The sequence below is a fragment of the Colossoma macropomum genome, unplaced genomic scaffold (genome assembly GCF_904425465.1).
Source record: "Colossoma macropomum unplaced genomic scaffold, Colossoma_macropomum, whole genome shotgun sequence".
Taxonomy (NCBI): domain Eukaryota; kingdom Metazoa; phylum Chordata; class Actinopteri; order Characiformes; family Serrasalmidae; genus Colossoma; species Colossoma macropomum.
In genome coordinates, this window is record NW_023494792.1 from 30,744,418 (window position 1) to 30,756,198 (window position 11,781).

The window sequence follows — 11,781 nt, forward strand, 5'->3', positions numbered from 1 at the left end:
GTGACTGTAATGTTCTGTAGCACCTGTAGGGGTCACTGTAGTATTATTTATGTACAATGTGGATCACAGAGGTTGACTATGAACTTAAGTAAGATCAGGGATCAGTGTTGGTCAAACACATAATTTATAAGTTATTATATCTGCATTACTGACAGACTGACCTCTTCCTCTCTGAACAGCACCCATGGGCATACGGATGACTGAGGCGCAGTACCAGCAGGCGAAAAGGGAGAGGCTGTACATATATGAGGAGAGGAGATGGGCTCTGGAGACTCGCTGGAGAGAGTGGGAGGAAAAACGGGCCCAGAAGAAAGCAGAGAAGAAGGCAAAGAAGGAGAAAAAGTGAAGAGTGGAATTGGAGAAGTACACGGGCTGAGAAGATCCAAAAAATTGCAAATAAAAAACGAGAAAACGCTTTCATAAAAATGACAATATATATGCTCTGGAAAATAATAAAATGGGTGGCAAATTTGTTAATGTTCTGCAAACTCCGAAAAGTTCTTCAAATTGACGACACCAGCGCTACAATTCACAAACAAAACAAAACACATGCAACTTGACGCAAATGCTGTCCATCACAACACAATGGAAATGCTTTCAGAGGACACTGGAGCCATTCATAGTTTTAAACATAACTAGTTTTAAGCATAAACATTCACCAGTAAAAGTAAGTTAACCTATGATTTACTCCACATGTGCCCTATTACAGTTTTGAAAACATGGTCATGATGGGATTAGCTGTAGAGTGTAACTGTAAATTTCAAACAGCAATAACGGATATGACTGATACGTTTTTTTTTTTTTATTGTTTTGTTCATGACAAGTTTATTTGTCATTTGCACAGCATGTCAGGACATTCATGCATTGAAATGCTTGTGGTGAGACGCAGGTTTATATACATAGTAACAGTGCAGACAAAACAAAATAAAAATACAAAAAAAAATATACTAAAACTGAAATATATTAAATATACACAAAATATAGAGACAGGAGGGAGCTATGCAAGAAAAACTTTCTGCTATGTACAAATGTATTAAACAAGGGATAATCTGTAATGAATATATGTACATTTTAAAGTGACTTAGTGCTTTTGTCCATAGCAGTGGTAACTACCGGCAGTACAGCTATAACAAATTAGACAGATGACTAGCCACGTTAACCATCAGTTTACTGGAGTGTGAAGCTGAGTGATCTTATTAACTTAAGTCAGTGATTTCCCATAAAAGATATTTCATCCACTTATGACAGTCTTCCAGAAACATCTCCATTGTGATGTGACAGGCAGCATTTCTTTAGTTGCATGTATTTTCTGAATTTGCAGCATGTTTGTTATATGTAGTTTAGGTGTAGTCATGGTGATGAAAGTATATTCTGTTTATGAGTTTACTATGTCTTTTTAATTGTGATGTGCATAGAGTCTTGTTGGCCACAGTATGTGAAGAGTATGCAAGTCAGACAATAAAACCATATAGTCTTCATTAAAAAGATTAAACAGCATCATAGACATTAGGCATCATTGCTTTTGGGTGTGGTTATTTGATGTAGCAATCACATTGTTTCTCAACACCATGAGATTATTTATTAGTTCATATTATTAAAAATATGATTCAAGATTTTTTAAGACATGCTCAGAACTGTTTATCATCCTCAGGAGGATGTTGTCGAACTCCCCCATCACATGGCCAAACTTGATCCCCAATCCACCCATTCATTCATTCAATGTGAAATTTCACATTGATTAATTCAGTTTAAACAGAAACAGCGCGCACACACACACACACACACACACACACACACTAACAACAACAGAGGTTTGAAGTAACTCATAAATGTAAATGTAGTGAGAGTGCTTGGTCAGAGATATCAGACTAGCTTACAGTTTTATCTCAGAGTCTTCACATGTTCTCCGATAGCAATACCAGCTGTTCACACTGGGTGGTATTATTGCAACTCTCTTCTTGCCTGCACTGGCCCTACTTCTCTCCACCAGCTGCAGATGGTCCAGGAATCTGCTGCTCGTCTTCTCGCATCATCACATCACACCCATATCCTCCAACATCTTCACTGGCCTCCCTTAAACAACCCTTTACCTAGCTACTCCGACACTGGTGAATGTCCTTATCTGAAGCAACAGAATTGGCAGCATAAAGAAACAGATAAAAGTCATATACAGCCTTCATCAGTACATAACAATAACAGAGCCAAAACACTGCCTATACTGACTGTACCACTGTAGACAATATACCGCCAACCTAACAGACAGACAACCTAATCTAACACACAGCAAGATATTCTATTAATGCAAGTTTTTTGGTGCAACTAGCCCATTCATGCCGATAAAGCTATTTTGAGAGGTGTGTGTGTGTGTGTGTGTGTGTGTGTGTGTGTGTGTGTGTGTTCCATGGGAGGTGGTGTCAAAGCACGCCTGTGTTCTGATTAATTAATTGTGAAACCTTTTAATTAAATACTTGTTCTTGGTAATCTTAGGCTATTTAGTTAGTAGAAGTTGTACTTGTTTTTGTTGTTGCAGGGACTCTTATTGTGAAGAGTAGCGCTAGCTCTTTGAGGGTATTTCTCCTCCTGTATTTTTGCTGTGCCGAGTATTTCTAAGTAAAACTGCGTTATGGACTCGAACTTTCCGTCGCCTAAGTTTCTTCGAAGAACCCCCTACGTTACAGTAACTACCTTCTACTTTTGAAACTACCCTACTCGACTGTGTTTGTGAGGAGAGCGATCTTCTTCTTTCACATTCCGTCTATTTATTTTATGGCTTTACTTTCGCTCTGTTCTGCTGCTTCAGCTCCTGCTCTGATTTACTGCATCACTCGGGTCTGACGTACTCAGGCTGAATTCCAGACCGCTCCCTCCCTAGGTAGTGCACTATCCACGATACTATAAGTCAGTGTCGCGCTTCCAGACCCTCACTTTCAGACCCGCACTATCAGCTCCTTACAAGTACGCCTCTAGTGGGTCATTTTGGAATAGCAGTCACGCGTTCCCGCCCTTCTGAGAGAATTTTAACACCAAAGTGTGTACAGTGCGTCCCAGTGTGTTTTGTGAGAGATAAAGAGAATTCGGAGGTTGTGAAATGGGTGTTTGTTAGCTTGCTGGTATAAATCAGTTTCGGCCTATTTTACTGGTGTTTTGAACCCACACACTGGATGAATGTTCTTCAAGGGTTCATCAGTAGAGGAAATGGTCCTATTTAGAACTATGAGGTCCACATAGAACCATTTCATGCTGAAATAAGCTGTTGGTGAAAGGGTTCTTCAGATTAATATCTGAGAGTTTCTTAAATGTTATGCAGTGATAGCAGAGCCAGTAAAAGGCCTAATTTCTGGTAATAAGCCTCTACAAAAACAGAAAATTATCACTTACATAAGATAATATTACACAGGGTGTATTCTGCCTTCCGCCCAATGACAGCTGGGATAGGCTCTAGCGCCCCCAACCAGTATTTCACATGCAGCTCATCTAGTCACATTCTGAAGAAGAGTGCATCAAATTCAGAGCCTGTGGTGATGGTGAAGCAGCTAACAAACAAATTAACTAGAAAAGAACAGAGTAGGATTAAAAAAAAAACAAAAAACAAGAAGGGCTGTGAAATGCTTTACAGACTAGCTGGAGCAAAACAACATTTAGGTTACACTTGCAAATATTGAAAAAGCTGAGCTAAACCTGATATTGTGACAGTTTCATGGCTCTATCTGTATTGCAAAAGTTTACTACTTTTGGTGGAAGGAATGGCTAATATTTATTTGCATTATATTGTTCTTTATTTAGTGGAACGATTGCATAAAACCGATAAAACACTCTTTTTTGTTTTGTTGCGTAGAAATGAACCAGTGGGGTTCTTTTGAATATGTATCTGCTCTAAATAATTTCAAGCTACTTTTATATCTACTTCAGTTACTATTTCACTGACATAGAAACACTTTTAGCTACATCTTGTTTTAGTCTGCTCTAAATACCCTTGTGTGCTTATGTTGTGTGTGGCAATGTGGCTGCAGTACAGTGGCTTCAAAAAGTATTCAACCGTTGGTAAACTTTAATGAAGTTTTTTCTTTAGATAACATCATAAAATGTTAAACAAAATAAGAAAAACAGAGAAGCACAACTTCACACTGACTCTCAGTGTGGAGAAATCCTGGAGAAAACTCCAACCAGACTGCTGTACTGGTTGGAGTACAAAGTTCTGTGAAGCACAGAGGAGGAATCCTTAAAGTCTGGGGCTGTTTTTCTTACATTGGTGTGGGTGAGCTTGTGTTCTTTGGTGGTATCATGAATTCAGACGTGTACAGGACATTTTTTTAAGTATCACAAATGTCCAAATACTTTTTGGGGCCACTGTATGTAGCCTAGTGTTTGCGTGTAACTGAGATGTTTTTAGTCTCCTTCAGGTTGTATAGCAACAGCTCTTTTGCTTGTGTTTGGTTTAAGACTGCTTTAAACACCTGAATACCTTTTATTTGTTTGTTTGTTTGTTTATCTGCAGCTCCTCTTCGCAGCAGTGCCTCTCCTTCTCTTCGTATCAGCAAACGGCAACACGTACGAGCGTGTGCTCCCATCAGGTAAAAAGGTGATCTGTGATCGCTGTCCTCCGGGCACTCACCTGCATGCCCACTGCACAGACACGCGCCCCACAGACTGTCGCCCCTGCAGCGCAGGATTTTACACCGAGATCTGGAACTACATCCCCGAGTGCCTGCCCTGCGTCCCGTGCGCCCTCAACCAGGAGGAGACACAGTCGTGCACGCCCTCCCAGAACCGCGTGTGCCAGTGCAAGGAGGGATACTACTGGCTATCACACTTCTGCAAGAAGCACACGGTGTGTTCCGCTGGACAATGGATCAAAAACAAAGGTACTTACAAAACTCACAACTGTCAGAGCTGGTTACTGTCCTACCTAGTTTTACCTTCAGAGTCAATTCTACTTTCTACTTACTTTTTACAGGCTGTATTGACCAAAATTTAAATCCAGTTTAAACGCTGTTTCAGTTGTTACACGCTTTCTTGTTATACACACTGCGTTTGGCTGTGAGTCATACCTGTGTTCAATGGTGGTGGGAGAGAGGTGAGCCGGCAGGCAAGCAGGCAGGCAGGCAAACAAAGGAATAGGCAGGCAGGCAAGCAGGCAGGCAGGTATGCAGTGGTTTTATCAAATTGCTTGAAAGTTCAAAATAACCAAAAAGGTGGGTTTCTAAAGTGCAGATTCCAAATGTACAAAGTTTTCAAAATGACAAATGAAGCAGTAAGCTTTAAACAATAAGCATAAGCGGTAAAAAAACTTTGTTCCCAACGTCTTCCATGTCTAAGCTATGAGGCTGTACCTGTGCCTAAGGAAGACACCATCTTAACTGGTGGCGTGTCATGTGGCGTGTCAAAATAACAGTCTCAAGTGAAACGCCATTAAATCTAAATCAAAATAAACGTCTCTCAAGGAAAATAAATGTAAACTCAAATCTGGCTCCTACACAGTCAATTCTACTGTCGAAGCGAATTCTACTCTCAGAGCCAAATGTGCTGTTAAAGTCAGTTCTACTCTCAAAGCTAATTCTACTCTGTTTAGGTGTGCATGTTGTGAGTTGGAACAGTTTTTGCTGGATTCCTAATGGACTGTTTTGTGTGCAGGAACCCCATACAAAGATACAGAGTGTGAGCCATGCAGAGATGGTCACTATGCAAATGGAGCTGCAGGCATCACAAAGTGCACCCCACACACAGCCTGCAAGGGTGATGAGAAGCTGGTGATCCACGGGACCAACTGGCACGACAACATGTGTGTTACTTGCAACAACGTCACAACAGAAGGTAAGCAGACCACTGATCAGAAACGCCCAGAAACACTAAGCTTCAAGGAGACTGTTCCAGTGTCATTTATTAGAACTCCTTAGAGTTTGGAGTTCAAGTACAAAACATGTACAAGTAAGGTGCTTTTTGTGGTGGAGCAGAGTTAATGCCAGAATAGTCTACTTAGCCAAAAGTACTTTGGTTCTTCTTTTGAGTGATTTTTTTCTCTATTTTCAAATTGCTTTTCTGGTATCTCTTTGATTTTTGTAATAGCAGCCCATATCTTTACTAGTATCATCATTAGCTGTGCTTCCAGTGTGCGTTCAATATGGTGTATGTTGATGTTCTTCAGGCACATTTGATATCATGCTGAGGTGTTCTTGGTTTCCTTCAAGCTGGTTTATGTTACTAAGATGTCTTTGGTCACATTCAGGCTGGTTTGATATGCTGCTAAGGTGTTCTTGGTTTCCTTCAGGCTGGTTTAATGTTACTTAAATGTCTTTGGTCTCCTTCAGGCAGGTGTGATAGGTAATGAGGTGTTCTTGGTTTCCTTCAAGCTGGTTTATGTTACTAAGATGCCTTTGGTCACATTCAGGCTGGTTTGATATGCTGCTAAGGTGTTCTTGGTTTCCTTCAGGGTGGTTTGATGTTAGTAAAATGTATTTAGTGTCCTTCTGACTGTTTTGATGTTCCTAAGATGTTTTTGATCTACTTGAGGCAGGTATGATGTGTTAATGAGATGTTCTTGGTTTCCTTCAGGCTGGTTTAATGTTACTTAAATGTCTTTGGTCTCCTTCAGGCAGGTGTGATAGGTAATGAGGTGTTCTTAATAATAATAATAATAATAATAATAATATTAATAATTTTATTTATGTAGCACTTTTCATGCCGGTGGCAGCTCAAAGTGCTTAACAGACAGGTGATAAAACATAGTTATAGAAAAGATCATTAGTACTTAATTAGAATCAGAAGAAAATGAAGAAGATTAAATTACAAGATAAACACCACGAGACATTCAGTTTTAGTTAAATGCTAATTTAAAGAAATACGTTTTAGGTGCTTCTTAAAAGTGAGCACTGAGCTTGACCGTCTAAAAAAAGGTGGAATTGAGTTCCACAGTTTAGAAGCATAATAACTGAAAGAGGCCTCTCCATGTTTTCTGTATTTTACAGAGGGTATCTGTAGAAGGCCACTATCTGCAGATCTTAGATTGCGTGCCGGAACATAAACAGACAGACACTCTGTGATGTAAGCAGGTGCTAGGTTGTTTTGAGCTTTAAAGACTAGTAGCAGAACCTTGAAATCTATCCTGAATGATACAGGCAGCCAGTGCAGTTCTTTCAAAACGGGAGTGATGTGATCTCTCTTTTTTGTTTTTGTTAGGATGCGCGCTGCTGCATTTTGTACAAGTTGTAAGGGATGTGTAGTTTTCTTAGGACGTCCAGCAAGAAGAGCATTACAGTAGTCAAGTCTGCTTGTAACAAATGCATGAACAAGTTTCTCTGCGTCGCTCTGAGATAGAAAAGGCCGAATTTTAGCGATATTTCTTAAATGATAAAAAACTACTTTAGTGACCGTGTTTACATGTAGGGTAAAACAGAGCTCAGAGTCTAAGATCACACCCAGGTTTCGTACTTCAGGTTTGGTAGATGAAGCTAAAGAACCAAGTTTCTCAAAATCATTTTTCTCTGAGTTTCTGTACCAACGATCAGTAATTCAGTTTTTTCATGATTTAATTGTAGAAAATTTTGCGACATCCACTGAGAAATATCTGACACACAGCTGGTTAGTCTGTCTACAGAGTCTTGATCTTCAGAAGGAATAGAAATGTATAGCTGGGTGTCATCAGCATAGCTATGAAAATTTATACTATGTTTCCTAATAACATCACCTAGAGGTAGCATGTACAAAGAGAAAAGCAAAGGCCCTAAGACTGAACCTTGGGGGACTCCACAAGAAACGGCAAATCATTTTGATGAATGATTTCCAAGTGAAACCATGAACTCCCTATTACTTAAATATGATTTAAACCTTTCTAAAACTGTGCCTGAGAGGCCGACCCAGCATTCAAGACGCTGGAGTAAAATCTTGTGGTCAACGGTATCAAAGGCTGCACTAAGATCTAATAAAACCAAAATAGAAGGATTTTGTGCATCAGCGCTGAGCCTGAGGTCATTCATAACACGAATCAATGCTGTCTCTGTACTATGGTTAGAACGAAAACCTGACTGAAACTTCTCATATAAATTGTTTGATATTAGATACATATTTAGTTGTTTGAAGGCAACTTTTTCTAAGACTTTACTTAGAAAAGGTAGGTTTGAAATCAGTCTAAAATTGTTTAGTATGGAAGGATCCATGCTCTGTTTTAGCAGAGGCTTCACCAGGGCAGTTTTGAAAGCATCTGGAAAAACACCTGTTTACAGAGAACAATTTACAATAGTTAAAACATCATTGTGCACACAATCAAAAACCATCTTAAGGAATGAAGTAGGAACAGGGTCAAGAACACATGTGGATGAACTTTGGATGAAGTTTGTTTAAAATAGTTGTGAGCTCCTCATAGCTGATAACAGAGAAAGATGTCATTACTGATGTAGGTGACCCATCAGGAACATTATAGGAGCTTGTTTGCGTCTGCTGAGCTACACCCTATCGTATCAGGTCTATTTTATTTTGGAAATGAATTGCGAACTCTTCACAGATTTTAGAAGATAAATCATCATTATCTTCTAAAAGCTAGCAGAGAAGTTAGGGTTAATTAGTCGGTCTATAGTGGAAAAAAGGATTTTGGTACTATTTTTGTATCTATTGATTACACTAGAGAGATATGACTGTCTGGATATTTTCATAGCATTATTATAGACTGAGATCTGCTCTTTGAGAATATCATAGTGTACCTGCAGTTTAGTTTTCCTCCATAAGCGCTCTGATTTACGACAATTTCTCTTAAGCTGGCGTATTTCCGCATTCATCCATGGATTTTTAAGAGCGTGCAAGCTTTCCTTCCTTTTTATTGGGGCAAGAAGGTCAAGGCCTTCCCGTAATCTAGCACTTAGATCGGAGACTGGATCATTACACAATGGAGTCGAATCTGTATTCGCTGAACTATTAAAAACAGTTTTAAACTTCTCAACTGTTTCTGAGTCAATGTAACATTTTTTTAAAGTAACTTTCAGGTACTTTCTTCTTTACTTCTAAATTGATTTGAAATAAAATACAGAAGTGATCTGATAAGAAAACATCTGAGATTTTAGACACCTTTGTTTTTAAACCTTTAGTGATGACCAGATCCAGGATGTGACCTAGCTTGTGGGTAGAGCTGCCCACGTGCTGCTCCAAATCAAATGTCTCTAGAAGTCTAATGAATTCTAATGCATTACTATCTGAAGGACTATCGATATGTAAGTTAAAGTCCCCAGACAGAAGAATCTTATCATAGTTTGTGGACGCTACTGATAATAATTCCGCAATTTCTGACATAAATTTAGTATTTTGCTTCTGAGGTCTGTATATTACAATTATTAACACAGGTGTATCATTAAAAAGGTTGATTGCAACATACTCAAAAGACATGAGTTCACCAATGGAGGTACTTTTGCAGATAAAGTCACTATTATAAATGCAGGCCACTCCTCCTCCTCGTCTGCCCTGTCTTACTGTATGCATAAATCTGTACTTTTCAGGAGCAGCTTCAAGTAAAGTTGCTGTGCCGTTATCACTGAGCCATGTTTCTGACAGAAATATAAAATCCAGCTTATGCTCCTTGATAAGATCTTGAATCAGCAGAGTTTTGTTATTTAGTGACCTTACATTGAGTAGAGCGAGGTTTAATTCTCTGCTAGGTACACTATGTGTTTGGGGGGGACTGGTCTTTTTAAGGTCTACGCAAATTAAATGATCAGGGTTATGACCGCGCACGTTTTTCTTTGATTTTTTAATTACATGGGGGTTCGATGACTCTAATGACGTTTTTGGAGCAAAATCTCCCTACACAACTAGCTTTAGTGTTGAGACAGCAGAAACAGAGAGGAATGGTAGCAGTTAAGGGGACATTGTCTATATCATTAAAGGCACTTACCTGTCTGCTGATGATACTACTTACCCGTCCGTTGTCTACTACATTTAAGTCCAGTCAGGCCTGGTGTAGTACTTTCTCGATATTCCCGGATAAGATAACAGACCCGCGGCGGCTCGGGTGTAGTCTGTCCCTGCGGTAGAATGCCGGTCGCTCCCAGAAAACACTCCAGTTGCTCACGTAGCCGACGCCGTTGTACTTACACCAGCCTTGGAGCCAGCAGTGCAGTGCGTAGAGCTTGCTGAACACCTCCGGTAGGTGGGCAGCGGTCCCGAGATGACGACCCTGGCCTTGGTTCTCTTCTTAACGTTGTCTAGAAGTAATCTGAAATGCTTCTTGAGGACTTCGCTCTGACGGGATGAGATGTCATTCACCCCTGCGTGAATTACTACGGTGCCAACGTCCCCGTGTTTGCTCAGAGCCGCGGGAAACCGCTTGGAAATATCCAAGACCCGGGCACCTGGAAAACAACAGACAGCCGAATTACTTCCAGAGCAAGTTACTTTAAGATGTCTCACTATTGAATCTCCAATTATAATAACACTCTCCCGACTCTTTCTCAGAGGCACTGAAACAGGCGACGAGCTGAGGGCTTCGAACCGGTTACTGGAGGTGAAACTCGGCGGAGGAGGAATTGGTGAAAACCTTCTCTTTCCCCGGTCACGCTGGCGTTCCCAGCCCTGCTCCGGCGCGGGCGTGAAAGCGGGCAATCCTGGTGATCCATCCGGTGGAGTAGAAGTCGCCACCGGGCTAGGTCTTGAAACAGCTGTGTAGGACACGTCCCGGGTTGCTTCCAAACAGGTTTTCTGCTCGTGGAGCTCGGTCTGCCGTTTTAGGAGAGCCCTGATCTGCTGATCCAACTGCAGCAGCTCCCTGCTCAGCGTCCGGAGCTCGCATTCAGTGGCGGCCACCATTTTGTCAGCATCCAAATAGAGAAATAAGGGTTAGTTAGAACTGAAAACAAAAAAACAACGTTATAAGGGTAACGCAGTAAGACACAGAATAGGTGTCTTAGTTAAAGCAGGTAACCAGAAGGGTTGATAGCAAGATTAAAGAGCAAAAAATAACAGTAAACTAGCAGACCCAAACGTGCGATATGTGCAACCTATTCAGGCAAAAATGGTGTCTGCCTTCTTGGTTTCCTTCAGGGTGGTTTAATGTTTTTAGTCTCCCTCTGACTGTTTTGATGTTCCTATAATGTTTTTGATCTACCTCAGTCTGGTTTGATATGTTACTGAGATGTTTTTGATCTCCCTCAGGCTGGCCCACCCTCATCAAGCCTCTCCTCTCAGAGCTGTTCGCCCAGCAGAAACAGCGCCGCCTGCAGCGCCTTTATCGCATTCTTAAATTAGACGTGAATGACGGGGCGTTGCAGTCTTGGCTCAGTACGGCTTCAGAACAGCAGCTGACTGACCTCCCAGCCATTCTTATTAGGGCAAACCTGCACAGCCTGGCTGACAAAGTGGAGCAGAAAATTGAGAGATTCCAAGAAGAAGCCAAGTATTGTAGCAACAACATCATGTAAAAAAATCATTTCAATACCTCTGTATTTGGTTGCAGACTGGATGTCTGTAGCCATTTTTTTTACCCATCTCTTAAAAGATGGAATGCAGGCTTCCTGGAGTCACTTCAGACTTTTTTTGTTTCTGGCAGTTTTGGATTAACATTGATAACCTAAGATACTGACAATTCAACTGGCACTGATTCTTAAATTCATTGATGTTTGTTGCAGTAATGTTTGTGTGTGTGGACACATTTCTGAACCCTTTCAGTCTACTGAACTTTCTTTGAATAACTCTATGCCTTGCAATTGTTATTTGTTTTTGTTTCATTTCAATCTTTCATAAATCTCTATATTTAGATTTTATGTTTCAGATTTTATTGATTGGGCACATTTCTAGATACAGTCAAAG

General features: G+C 40.5%; 1 protein-coding gene across 1 annotated transcript; it reads left to right on the forward strand.

The window, feature by feature from the left end:
- Positions 1–2,511: 2,511 nt before the first annotated feature.
- Positions 2,512–11,409, forward strand: LOC118812126 (tumor necrosis factor receptor superfamily member 6B-like). Its single transcript, XM_036576867.1, has 4 exons — positions 2,512–2,677; positions 4,496–4,862; positions 5,632–5,811; positions 11,128–11,409. The coding sequence occupies exons 1-4, from the start codon at positions 2,624–2,626 to the stop codon at positions 11,391–11,393; spliced, it is 867 nt and encodes a 288-aa protein (XP_036432760.1). The 5' UTR covers positions 2,512–2,623; the 3' UTR covers positions 11,394–11,409.
- Positions 11,410–11,781: the final 372 nt, after the last annotated feature.